The sequence below is a fragment of the Saccopteryx bilineata genome, chromosome 4 (genome assembly GCF_036850765.1).
Source record: "Saccopteryx bilineata isolate mSacBil1 chromosome 4, mSacBil1_pri_phased_curated, whole genome shotgun sequence".
In the NCBI taxonomy this organism is placed as follows: domain Eukaryota; kingdom Metazoa; phylum Chordata; class Mammalia; order Chiroptera; family Emballonuridae; genus Saccopteryx; species Saccopteryx bilineata.
In genome coordinates this window covers 62,454,794-62,468,277 of record NC_089493.1, presented here as the reverse complement: position 1 = coordinate 62,468,277, position 13,484 = coordinate 62,454,794, and the positions used below count along the sequence as shown (strand labels likewise).

Below are 13,484 nucleotides of genomic sequence, written 5' to 3'. Positions count from 1 at the left end.
CTGACTGTTTCCTAGTTATGGTCTGGTCTCTCAGTCCTGGGCAGACAGGGGACCCTTATGATGAAAACATTAAGAACCATTGTTAAAAATGAAGGAAATGGAAAAGTGGAGGAAGGGAGGAAGAGGAAGAAGAAGAGGAAGAAAAGGAGGAAGAAAAAGGGCAGAAAAGAAAGGTACCATCTCACAGCCAGGAAACTCAACTGAGTCTGAAGATAGTTGGCTCCCTACTTCTGCAAAGCCCAACCTTTTCCATTGTGTGTTCTACCCCATTTTCATGATTATGTGCGGCAAGACTAGGCCCTTGATTTGATTTCATAGAACATCAGAGCTGGAAAGAACTGTGGGGATGATTTCCGACCCCCCTTTGTTTCATAGGTAAACAAACTGAGGCCAACAGAGGGAAATGACTTGAACAGGGTGTCTAGCTAGTGGCAGAGCCAGGACTAGAACCCTGGTCTCTTGGTCCAGAGGTAGGTTCATGAGCACAAGAGTGGTATTTGTGAAGCCAGTGGGGCTTGGAGAGGGCGTGGTTGGGCTACGTGGATTCTAGAGCCTCTTGCAGCTTCAGTGTCCTGTGATTCCATGCTCCCAATGGCATTTATTACCACTAAAAATCCTTTGTCTGATTCAACTATGTTTAGGAATGAGGCTTCTTATCCAAAGTGGAGACTAAGGATTTGGGGAGCTTCAGAGACTGATCATCTACAAAGAGGACGAAGGTGTTGGAAAGTGTGTCCAGCACTAGAGCTTCCCAATCTTCTGATTTAAAAGTGTAATGACTGGGGGAGGTGGTAGAAGGTACCTAGAACCCAGTGTCCTGTGGTAGGAATTCTGGGTTCTGGAAGCCATTTCTCTGTAAGGAGAGTTAACCAAATAGGTCACGGGCATTAAATAAACGGCTCATTTAAATATTCTTGCTCCAGTGGGTGGCCTGGAGCGATAATGCACAGGCTTTTTGACATCTGTCAGACATTTACCTGAGTCATCAAACTCTTGTTCTCTGGTGCTCCTCCCTCAGCCCCTTCTCTGCCCCTGGGAGGAGGGGGAAGCACTGCAGGCATTACAGTAGGTCAGCATGTTGTTTCTGTTCTGGCAAGAGGTCTGGAGTACAGAAGTGACAGCCCCTGTAAGAATAAAAAGAGACCACCTCTAGTCTAGAAAACACATATTTTGTTTTCTGATCTCACTGTGTGATTTGGAAAATACAGAAAACACTAAGAGAAAAATCAATATCATCCACAATCCTATCACATAACAATAACCATTATTTGGATTTTGGTGAATTTCTTCCTAGGTTTTTACAATTTTCTGCTGTATCAACACATTTGAACAAATGCATGCATATATATATATATATATATATATATATTAAATAAGATTGTTCTATACTGACTGTTTTCAAACTCAGTTCTTTTCCATGTGCAGTGATGTATTATGAACACTTTTCCATAGAAAGCCTCCATTTTATTGTTTCCATCCATCCTGAGCAGTAGCAGGTGGCACTGGTGGCAGCTGTGGGTGTTATGGGGGAGGTTCTTGGCCCGCCTAGTGACAGGGTGCAGATCTCTTTACCACTGTGGGGGCCCCCAGCCCCTCAAATACCGGGGTCCCAGGTTTGCTTCTCCTGTGGCCTGACCTCTACCTCAATAGTTAATGACAAAGATGTCCCAGTGTGTGTGTGACTCTGGTCATGCTTTCTTACACTATTAGATCTGGTTTTGTTTTTACTTTCACCCCTTTAGAAAACACTTGTGGATGTTACTTTGGAAAATAGTGACATTAAGGACCAAATCAGGAATCTGCAGCAGACGTACGAGGCATCCATGGACAAGCTGCGGGCCAAGCAGAGGCAGCTGGAGGTCGCCCAAGCTGAAAACCAGCTGCTGAAAATGAAGGTCGAGTTTGGGCCGAGGATTTCCTGTGAACCTCCTCTTCTTTCTTCCTCTCTTTCCTCCCATCTCTAACTCTTCCATTTCCTTTTTTCTGTTCTCTTCTTTGGTGAATTTTCTCACTTGTTTGTGGCCAACCCCACAGGGCTTGGCTAGAAGGCATTGAGGAGGTTTTTGTGTTCACAACTGTCAGTCCACATGGGGGGTGTCCCACAAAACCCCCTGCTGGCACTCCTGCCTTGGTCAAGGGCTGCTGAGACCGTCACCATGGCACTGCTCTTATGAGCTGAGAGGCACTTGGGATGCCCACCGTCCTGGGATTTCCATAGCACCACTGTCTAGATTTCTCTGGAGCCCGAGGCCTTTCTGTGTGGTGGGACAATAAAGAGCTGAAGGGCACAGAGAAAGTCCTTGGGTGACCAAGCCCTCTGGGCAGTGTCCCTCTTGCCCACCAAACTGTGCTTATTCCACTGCTAGGCTTCTAGTGCCCTCCCAGATTTAAAACATGGGTAGACTTCCTACCCCATGGCCAAAGCAGACCCATGAATATCCAACAGGAGCCACTCAACAAATTATTTCCTGAGCCTGACCAGGCAGTGGCACAGCGGATAGAGCGTCGGACTGGGATGCAGAGGACCCAGGTTCGAGACCCCGAGGTCACCAGCTTGAGTGCGGGCTCATCTGGCTTGAGCAAAAGGCTCACCAGCTTAGACCCAAGGTCGCTGGCTCGAGTAAGGGGTTACTCGGTCTCCTGAAGGCCCCTGGTTAAGGCACATATGAGAAAGCAATCAATGAACAGCTAAGGTGTCGCAACGAAAAACTGATGATTGATGCTTCTCATCTCTCTCTGTTCCTGTCTATCCCTCTCTCTGACTCTCTCTCTGTCCCTGTAAAATATATATATATATATATATTTCCTGAATGAATTCACTACTATTTTAGTCTGTGGTTTTCTAATTATAATCAGCTCAGCCTTAGGCTATCCCAAGGAGAGGGCCTAGTGCAGGGGTTGGGAACCTTTGGCTCACGAGTCAGATGTGGCTCTTTTGATGGCTGTATCTGGCTTGCAGACAAATCTTTAATAAAAAAAATAATAATGTTAAAAATATAAAACATTCTCATGTATTACAATTCATTCATTTCCTACCGCTCATGTTCATGGTTGCGGTGCCTGTAGCCAATCACAGCTGTCCTCCGGGACAACACCAAATTTTTATTGGATAATGCGTAATGCACACGGGTCGTTGTATGGCTCTCACGGAATTACATTTTAAAATATGTGGCGTTCATGGCTCTCTCAGCCAAAAAGGTTCCCGACCCCTGGCCTAGTAGGTAGTGTATCTAGATAACTTATTGCTCAAACCAGACTATATCTGGAAGTGAATGGTGATGCTATTAAGAATTTAATTAGGGGAATATGTGGGACATGTGGCCCCCTCCTTGTGGGCTGCCTCGGATGGGAAGGAGAGGCTTACACACGACACTGCTAGTCCTTGTGATCACCCCCCCCCCCATGGGGTTGTGCCGTTGCAGTCCACGTGGCCACACAGCTGCCCTGGGGAGGAGCAGGGGCCAGAGAGCTCTAGAGCAGGGGTCCCCAAACTTTTTACACAGGGGGCCAGTTCACTGTCCCTCAGACTGTTGGAGGGCCGGACTATAAAGAAAACTATGAACAAATCCCTATGCACACGGCACATATCTTATTTTAAAGTAAAAAAACAAAATGGGAACAAATACAATATTTAAAATAAAGAACATGTAAATTGAAATCAACAAACTGACCAGTATTTCAATGGGAACTATGGGCCTGCTTTTGGCTAATGAGATGGTCAATGTGCTCCTCTCACTGACCACCAATGGAAGAGGTGCCCCTTCCAGAAGTGTGGTGGTGGCCGGATAAATGGCCTTAGGGGGCCGCATGCGGCCTGTGGGCCGTAGTTTGGGGACCCCTGCTCTAGAGCATCCTCTTGGCTTTCACTTCAGACACAGTGGCTCTTACTCTTTATTGTTTCCAACATTATATTTCTGAGTGAGAATTACTTTGAAAAAAAAGGTGGAGGGATTGCTGAAAAAGTCTGCAATTACTGTTTTAAGTTGTTTCCTTGGCTTAGGGGCTTTACCCAGTCATTCATTCCACAAATACAGGGTGGGGCAAATACAGGTTTATAGCTGTGAGTACACAAAACAGTTTTTTCTTGTATGATTATTTATTAATTATTGTATTATTTTCTATACAAACAACTGTAGACCTGTTTTGCTCCACTCTGTACTGAGTGCCCTCTGTATGTGTCTGTTCCTGGTTATTCTAGGGCTGCATCGGGCGTCTGGGCACAGGGTTAGGCGGTCTGGCAGTCTGGCTCCTAAGGAGAGCAAACCCCTAAATCCAGCCTACGGTTGCCTGTCTTAGAGACTAGTGCTTTACTTTACCCCCAAAATAAATAAAGAAGTTACAGGGCTCAGAGTGTTTCACGTGCCCCGGATGCAGAGGGACAGAGCCCTTCTGGAAGTCTGTGTTCGCAACGGGAACGGCGTGCAGGGTGCGCTGGGTCTCGCTCAGCTGCTGGGAACCTCTGTGCAGGATTTCCCACTTTATGGCTTCCGGGTACCAAAGTGTAGCTAGTGATGAGAAGGGAGAACTAGGGGGCATCACTGAAAGAAATATTATGTAACCTACTGAGGTTGAAGTACACCTCACTTATCCAGGGTGACATGTGTAACAGACTGAGCATTCTGGAACAAGGACTAAGCTGGAAAGAAGGGACACAGACAACCCGTCAGCAGCATAAGATCAACGGGCATGAAGTTCACAGGCAAGGACAGGGCCACCTCTTCCCTGAGACCTGCCTGCCCTCAGCTCCACTGACTTTTCCTCATGTCCTAAGCTAGATCTGCCAGGCCTTGAGGAGCTCCAGCTGAGTGTTGCCCAAACCAGGTGGGAATGTTCCTAAGTGCAACATGTGCGTTTAGGAAGCACAAAGGGATGGAGAGGATGAGTCCACATTTCTTCTATGAGCTTAAGTCTTTTTCCTAAGTGACTCGCTGGCTAGTGTAACCAGTGAACAGCTCCAGCTCCCGGTGGACAACTTCTCTTCAAAGGCCCCCTGCTTTTCTCACATATTTTTTTAAAGTACTGTTTGCAGACAGGAGGGAAAAGTCCCACATGAGAGGTAATCTAGAGATATGCCTGCGCTATTTTACATTCCCACCAGCAGCGTAACAGGATTCCAGTTTCTCCACATTCTCAGCAACACCTTCCTGTACCCTGTTGACGATAAGCATCCTCGTGAGTGTGAAGTGGTTTCTCATTGCGGATTTGCATTTCCCTGATAACGCCTGATGCTGAGCGTCATTGCTTGTGCTGATAGGGCCTTTGTATCTCTTCTTTGGAGTGTCTGTCAGATCCTTTGCCCATTTTTTAAGTTGGGTTATTTATATTTTATTCTTCATATATTCAGGATTCAAGCTATTAGATATGAGATTTCCATATTTTCTCCCATCACTTTCTTGATGGTATCCTTTGAAACACAAAATTTTTTTTTTAGTTAGTTTTATTCTAAGAGCTATAATTATAGTGCTTGTTCATCAAAGACCAGAAGTTTTTAATACTGAATATTCATGAAGTCTAATTTACCTTTTTGTCACTGTGCTTTTGGTATTGTATCTAAGAAATCACTGCCTAATCAAAGGTCACAAAGATTTACCTTATGTTTTCTTCTAACAGTTTTATAGTGTTCGCTTTTGCATGTAAGCCTTGGATCCATTTTGAGATAGGTTGTGTACATGGTGTGTTAGGGCTCCAGTTTTGTTCTTTTGCATGTGTCTATCCAGTTATGCTAGCGCTGTTGGTTAAAAAGACTATTCTTCTCCCATTGAGTGATCCTGATAGATAAGTTTTTGAAGTTTAAGTTTTTGTAACAGGTAAATTATTTGGTTTCAAAATCAATGCTACAAAACAAAGTATATTCAGAAATAGATTTTTTTTTTGACATTGGATAAATTTTTATTGAGCCTTTTAGTTTACAATATGAGGTAAAAGAAATGAGTTCTCCCTAACCAGTATTTTACAGCTGTAGTAAAATATTATAACCTTCAGGGATTTATAATGGATTACATTTCTTAAAAGTTTGGGGAGAAAGTAAACAAGTTCTAATGTGACTTTTTGAATTTTCCAGTTGACTCTTCCCTTACAATAGTAACCAGCTGTATTAGTTACCTAAGTTTCTTCAAGGACATTACTCATATCTTTGGATCTGAAGCATTGCTATTTCAATCAATATCTACCAATTCCACTTCAAAAATGAGTTTGGCATTTGGTGGAATTTTGGCATCAGGCTGTCCTTTCTTTCCGTAAGCCCATTCTGGTTCAATCTCTAGTCGAGCCTTTTCTCCTTTACTCATAGTCAAGAGTGCTTCATCCCATCCTCTGATAACTTTGCCTATTCCAACCTTAAAACTTAAAGGCTTGGTACTTTTCTTCTTCTTTGAACTCATTTGAATATTGGTATCAAAAACAGTTCCGTCCTGTAGTGTTCCTGTATACCAGCAGTGAACAATATCTCCCTTTTTGGGGAAATTGGTTTTATCCCCCTTTTTAAGAACAGACTTTGTATATTTTGGTGGACCCTCATCCAGAGTCTCTTCAGCCTTGGTTTCTTTGGGTTTATTTTCATTAAGCTTCACATTTTTTCACCTGCTCGGACACTTTACTTAAACTTTCAGTACCCTTGAAATGCTTACTTTCAAAAAGATGGTTATATGCTGTAATCAAATGGTCCTTGTTAGCTGTCTTGGCCACATTTTTAATGTTTCCTAATAATTTATGTTCTGCAAGAAATGAATCTGAACCGTGGTCCTGTAGAACTTGATAATGTCCTTCTTGGGTAGCTGCTCTCTGCGTAGCTGCTCCATGGTCCAGCCCCGCTGTGGATCGACCGCTGCCATCTTCCCCCACTGCCTCTGCCTCACTCGATTTTTTTAATTTATTTTATTAAATGAGAGGCGGGAAGCAGGGAGGCAGAGACAGACTCCATCATGCACCACAACTGGGTTGCACCTGGCAAGCCCCCTACCAGGCAATGCTCTGCCCATTTGGGGCCACTGCTTTGTTGTTTGGCAATCAAGCTATGTTAGTGCCTGAGGTGAGGCCATGGAGACATCCTCAGCGCCCAGGGCCAGCTTGCTGAAACCATTTGAACCATGGCTGCAAGAGGTGAAGAAAGAGAGAGAACGAGAGAGAGAAGAGGGAGGGAGAGGGGTGGAGAAGCAGATGGTCACTTCTCTTGTATTTCCTGACCAGGAGTCGAACCCCAGGCTTCCACACGCTGGATAGACACTCTACAGCTGAGCCAACCGGTCAGGGCCTTGTTTTTTATTCTTATAGTTCATTCTACTCTGACCCAATTCTATTGTAATAATGTAATCATCTTATTTTTCAGCTCACTACACACTACTCAAGGATTAAAAATAAACAGAAAAACCCAATATATTTTTCTGAGACCTATTAGGGTATGGACCTATGATTTAGAGAAAATGCCTTATTAAACCTAACAGAATAAAAAAGTAGTCAAATTTCAGGATCAAAAAAACGTTAGGAGAAGTCATCGAAGAAAGGGGTTACTAAGACAGTGGAGCACAATCACATTTTAGAGAGAATTTATTCAAAAATGGCTAAGTTTGGGGGCCAGTCGAAGACTTCAGCAAGTTTCCACCTTTTGAAAAATTCACTCACCTTTTCCTGATAAAATCAAGTAAATTAGTATAAAGTGCCACTTTTTAGTTTCTATGCACGTGTTTGTCCCCTTGCCTTCTGCCTCCCATCCCTTTCCCGACAGTTCCCACAGCCTCTGTCTACTGCCGAGGCCTGGTTGGTGGGTTCTCTCCTGAGGGTCCCCATGCGGTGCACACAGAGGGAAGAGGGCTGACGCCCCAGAACCTGCCAATGCTGTCGCTCTGACATGAGTCTCCCTGCAGGTGGAGTCCTCCCATGAGGCCAACGCGGAGGTGATGAGAGAGATGACCAGGAAGCTGTACAGCCAGTACGAAGAGAAGCTGCACGAGGAGCAGCTGCGGCACAGTGTGGAGAAGGAGGCCCTCCTGGTGAGCTGTAGCTGCAGGGGCAAGAACGCCTTTCTGGTCATTACTGTTGGTGAGGCTTAAATACACGCTTACAGTTAGCTGTTCCTGTGGAAAAGAATACAGCAAACTCTGTTTCCCGTATTCACAACTATAAACCGACGTCTGCCCCACCCTGTGGTAGGGTTTCTGCTTGGAGGTGAATTAACGGACTAACCCTGGGTGAGGGGTCAAGGAATTTACTGTTTTCTCATTCATTCTATTCCCTTCTCCCTCCTTTCCCTTACTCTCCCCCTCCTTTCTCAGAATAGCTCCCACTCTCTAGCTCTAAATACATCCCTTTTCCTAGCTTCTTTGACCATTTTTCATCCCCCAAGCGGGTCCTGGGCTGACCTGCAGCTGTGTCCTTCCTCTCTCCCCTCGCTCCTCTCTGCCTGAAATTTCCTCCTTCCCAGTCCTTGACCTTACCTAAGCTCCCTAAGAGCCATGAGTGAAGTCTTTCCTATTCCCACAGCTGGAAGTGCCCCTGCCCGTTGGGAAGCCCACAGGCTCCCTTGCTCTCCACTTGGCCGTCTCTTGTACCTGTTAGTAGAATGGGCCTGTATATCTCGCTTTCTGGCTTCTCTAAGGCAACATTAGTTCCTTGAAGGTAGGGACTCTATGTCTGCCCTAACCTGTGAACTCACAGGCAAAGTAAATGTGCCAAATGACTGACTGAGTTGATGCTTTACAGTAAGGGAGAAAGATGTAGGCATTCTGCATTCACCTTCGGACCTGGCTTTAATCCCCTTTACACTGTTGGCACATACATTGACATTCTGAGTATCTAGTCAAGGGGTAAATAACATCCTCAGGCTCTTTTTAGACATAAGGACTAGCAGGTGAAAAGGAAAAAAATATAACTAGCCTTATTAAAAAGCCATGAGAAGTGTCTTTATTTACAGATGAAAACTGGAACATGGAAGTGGAGTTTATCACTTGGGAGACACATCTAGGCCCCACGGTCATGCGTTTAAAGAGGCATCATGATTTAGCAAGACCCTGGACCCTGGTTGATCGCCAAGGGATACCATGGCTCTGCTGAAGAGATTGTGTTGCTTTTGCAGGAAGAAACCAATAGTTTTCTGAAAGCAATTGAAGAGGCCAATAGAAAGATGCAGGCGGCAGAGATCAGCCTAGAAGAGAAAGACCAGAGGATTGGGGAGCTGGACAGGCTGATCGAACGCATGGAAAAGGTAACAGGTGCAGCTTCTGCCGAGAGCCACTTGCCCAGATGCCCTGTATTTCCTCGGCTCCCCTGCAGGCCTGTCTGAAGGTCTGGGACACCCTCCACACTGATACCTGTCAGCCCTGCAATTTGTGAGTTTAAGAAAAAAAAAAAGACAAAGCTGTAAAGCATGAGGAAGTCCAAGAAAGTTCTAATTTTTCCATGCTATTTTGATGCTTAATAAAACATTACGTATAAAATTATTTATAAAAATGAATATTTTAGTGGCCTCAAGCATGGACTTAGTTTACTTGTGAGTGGTCAACCCCTGTTTAGATATTACATCCACACTCCAAGCCTGATGTTTCTGGGGCACACGTCCTAAGGGTTGGCTTTTCTCTGACAGGCCACAGTTCTCTGTGGGCGGGGGTGGGTGGGGGAGGGGGATGTGTAGGGTGGGCAGGAGCTCAGCTGAGATAATGTAGCTAGCCTAGAGAAAGGGAGGAGGCCAGAGGTTAGGTGGGAAGTGGAGAAAAGGGAAGAAAGGATAGAGAGAGGAAAGAAAAGGAAGGAAGGGAAGGAAAAAGAGGAGAAGGTGACCATTAGCAGGTGACAGCTGACTTCTGGGGAAGGGCTAAAGCCAGGGCTAATTTCTGGAAAATGGTCCACTAGCTGCCTGTGAGTTTGCAGAATAGTAAGTAGTGACCTGCCGAGACCCTGACACAGTAGCACCCTATACTCATGCTAGATGCTGAGATTCTCCACACTGATGAGGGAGCGAGGGAGGGGGTGATAATGTGAGCGAGGGCAGCATCTGGGATGCCAAGCGATTCTGAGGAGAGGTCTCCTGACCCTGATGTTGGCAACTTAAGACCCTCCCCTGACAAGGTGAGCTTTGACCAGAGTGGGAATGGCATTCAGTTCAGTGCTGTGGAGCTTCAGGGTCTGCAGAGATTCTGGTGTTAGGGAATATCTTTATTTGGGAGGGACTTGAATAAACAAAGAGTCAACTACCATTTCACCTCTAGCCTGCCAGGGAAAACAGAAACCTATCTTTTATTGAGGAGAGGATAAGAGACATGGTTAAAACTGTCAGTACTAGTTAGAGGTGGTGGTAGGGAAGATTAGGCAGCCAGGGCATAGGCTGGAATTTGGGAGAGTGTCCTCCCACATTACCATTGGGTGACAGAGAGATTGTGCTGCAGGATAAAGGAGCAAGGGGAGCAGGCAGCAGGGGGAGGTGGTTTGGGCTGGGAGACCATCTTACAGAAAGACCGTCCCTGCAGTGGTTAAAAGTAAAGGTTTTTCAAGCAGACAAACCTAGGGTTTGAGTCCTGCCTCTCTTTCTGAAAGTTGTGGGCAGGGGATGACTTTTCCAGACTCACTCTCCTCTTCTGTAAAATGCTGATAATCATAATTCTTATTCTCTTGTGAGCAGTAGTGAGAAAAATCCATGCAACGTGTTAAGCACAGTGCCTGGCATAGACCTACAAGGGGCTCAAAACTTGGGGGCTCTGATTTTTATTTTGTTACAGACTTGCTTTACTGTCTGCTCCATAGTTAGCTTTTTTTTTTTTTTTTAAGCCAGATCTGTTTTATAGCTTATCTTCTTTGTACCCTTGTGATTCTGAAAGTAACCCTTTCCCCCTCTGATTTCCATGTGGAGCTGGGATGAAGGCTGTATGGGTGGAGGCCAGCGGGGTGGTAAGGCCTACCCTCCCTGCTAGAATTTTTTTTTTTTCCCTGAAGCTGGAAACGGGGAGGCAGTCAGACAGACTCCCGCATGTGCCCGACCGGGATCCACTCGGCATACCCACCAGGGGTCGATGCTCTGCCCATCCGGGGTGTTGTTCTGTTGTGACCAGAGCCACCCTAGCGCCTGGGGCAGAGGCCATGGAGCCATCCCCAGTGCCTGGGCCATCTTTGCTCCAATGGAGCCTTGGCTGCAGGAGGGGAAGAGAGAGACAGAGAGGAAGGAGAGGGAGAGGGGTGGAGAAGCAGATGGGCGCTTCTCCTGTGTGCCCTGGCCGGGAATCGAACCCAGGGACTTCCGCATGCCAGGCCGACGCTCTACCACTGAGCCAACCGGCCAGGGCCCTTGCTAGAATTTTTGTAATGCAAAATGTGCCCAAGTGCTGATGGCTTTTTCTTTAGTGATAGAAAATTTATTGTCCTTTCCCTACATCTTTTTCTCCATTTAGGTTAGAGAAAGGTTTGCTTTATTTAGCTGAGATGAGGTATACCAGTTTATCTGCTTCAAGGGTAAGTCTCTGAGAGCAGGCACTGTGCCGAACCTGTGTCACCCACTCTGTGAACGTCATGTCCACAGGCAGGAACTGTGGTAGTGTCTGTGACCTACTTGCACCAAATTTTGGATTTTGCTCAAGAACAAATTGTGCTTTTGAATGGCTTCTCTACTGTATACCTTAGTCTACTATTTCTCTTTTTGAGCATTGCATTTGGAGCACTTTTCTGTGGATAGTAACAATCTTTTTTTTCCCTTTTTTCTTAAATGTATTGGGGTGTCATTGGTTAATAATATTATATAGGTTTCAGGTGTGCAATCCTATTATTCATCATCTGTACATTATATTGTGTGTTCATCACCCAAAGTCAACTCCCCTCCCATCTCCACGTATCCCCCTGTGCCCTCTTCTACCTGCTCCCACCCCTTCCCTCTGCTAATCACCACACTAGTCAGTAACAATCTTTTACAGAATATGTTCTCCCAGGGACCCTTCTGCAGAACAGGTAATAATTCTGTGACTTGATCTGGGTGGTGGCTTCACCAGGTAATCGGGTATATACAAATGTAAGAAATTATGGTGCAGTGCACACTTAAGGTGTGTTAACCTCAATTTAGAAAAATAATGAACTTTTAAAGTATGCTATAAGTTATGCTTTGCCCTACACTATGACAGCTTTTTGGGGGGAGGTTGGAAGGGAGGCTCACTTGTGAAAGATCTATCATAATTTTTTCAGGGCTAATGCAAACTTCCAGTCAATGGCCGACCATGTGGGGGCTCTTAAGAAGGGCATTTTGACCAAGCTGGGCAATAAGGATGTGCATCCTCTGTGCAGATGGAGAAATAATAACAAAACCCACCCAAAGTCGGTCTTCCTCTGTGACTCTAAATACCTCTGTGAGAATATGCTCTTCCTGCCCGGTAACTGCTCCCCATGTCTTGGGGGTGTTCCTTGGTTACAGTGTCAGACGTTGTGGGACTTAAGTTTCCAAGATTTGCTTTTAATAATTTGGCATGAAAGAGGTTTGGAATCTACGGTATATAGCGAGTAAGACTTTGCTGGGCAGCATTCCTGAGAATAAAGAAGAGGCACAGTCGTACTTAGAGGAGGGCCTGAGGTAGAAGCTCCTCCCAGTTAGTGGGCAGGGCTTGGTAAACGCCATTTTAAGAAAATTTGTTATACTAACATTGGTAATGTATTTCCACTGAAATTTCAGTTATGATGGGCACTATGCTTTTATGAACATTTCTTGGCCCTGATGGGTTGCCTCAGTGGTAGAGTAGCAGCCTGGTATGTGGAAGTCTCGGGTTTGATTCCTGGTCAGAGCACACAGAAGTGCCTATCTGATTCTCTACCCCCCCCCATTCTCTCTCTATTCCCCCCCTGTAACCATGACTCAAATGGTTCTATTCAAGCAAGTTGGCCTTAAGCACTGAAGATGGCACCATGGCCTTGCCTTAGGCTCTAAAATAGCTCGGTCACCAAGCAACGGAACAGCGGCCCCAGATGCGCAGAGCATCGCCTGATAGGGGGGCTTGACGGGTACATCCCGGTCAAGGAGCATGTGGGAGTCTGTCTCTCTGCCTCCGAGCCTCCCCCTTAATTAAAAAACAACAACAACAAAACATTTCCTACTCTCTCCAAAGAAATAATTGTCCAGATTCTATATTGCTTTTTTAAAAAAATTTATTTATTTATTTATTTATTTTTTAAAGAGACAGAGAGTGAGCCAGAGAGAGGGATAGACAGGGACAGACAGACAGGAACGGAGAGAGATGAGAAGCATCAATCATTAATTTCTCATCGCGTGTTGCAACACCCTAGCTGTTCATTGACTGCTTTCTCATATGTGCCCTGACCACGGGCCTTCAGCAGACCGTGTAACCCCTTGCTGGAGCCAGTGACCTTGGGTTCAAGCTGGTGAGCTTTTCCTCAAACAAGATGAGCCCGCGCTCAAGCTGGCGACCTCGGGGTCTCGAACCTGGGTCCTCTGCATCCCAGTCCGACACTCCATCCACTGTGCCACCACCTGGTCAAGCTATATTGCTTTTTGGACAAAATTAATCATA

General features: G+C 45.5%; 1 protein-coding gene and 1 pseudogene across 2 annotated transcripts in view; one reads left to right on the top strand and one right to left on the bottom strand.

Annotated features, from left to right (window-relative positions):
• The window catches only part of MYZAP (myocardial zonula adherens protein), a 111,003-nt gene that overhangs the window by 36,356 nt on the left and 61,163 nt on the right, over positions 1-13,484 (top strand). For both annotated transcript variants that reach the window (XM_066276058.1, XM_066276059.1), the window contains exons 6-8: positions 1,743-1,895; positions 7,860-7,985; positions 9,068-9,196. In XM_066276058.1, coding sequence (XP_066132155.1) covers positions 1,743-1,895; positions 7,860-7,985; positions 9,068-9,196 — 408 coding nt within the window. The remainder of the gene's footprint in view (positions 1-1,742; positions 1,896-7,859; positions 7,986-9,067; positions 9,197-13,484) is intronic.
• LOC136334241 (peptidyl-prolyl cis-trans isomerase FKBP3 pseudogene) lies at positions 5,872-6,830 on the bottom strand (annotated as a pseudogene).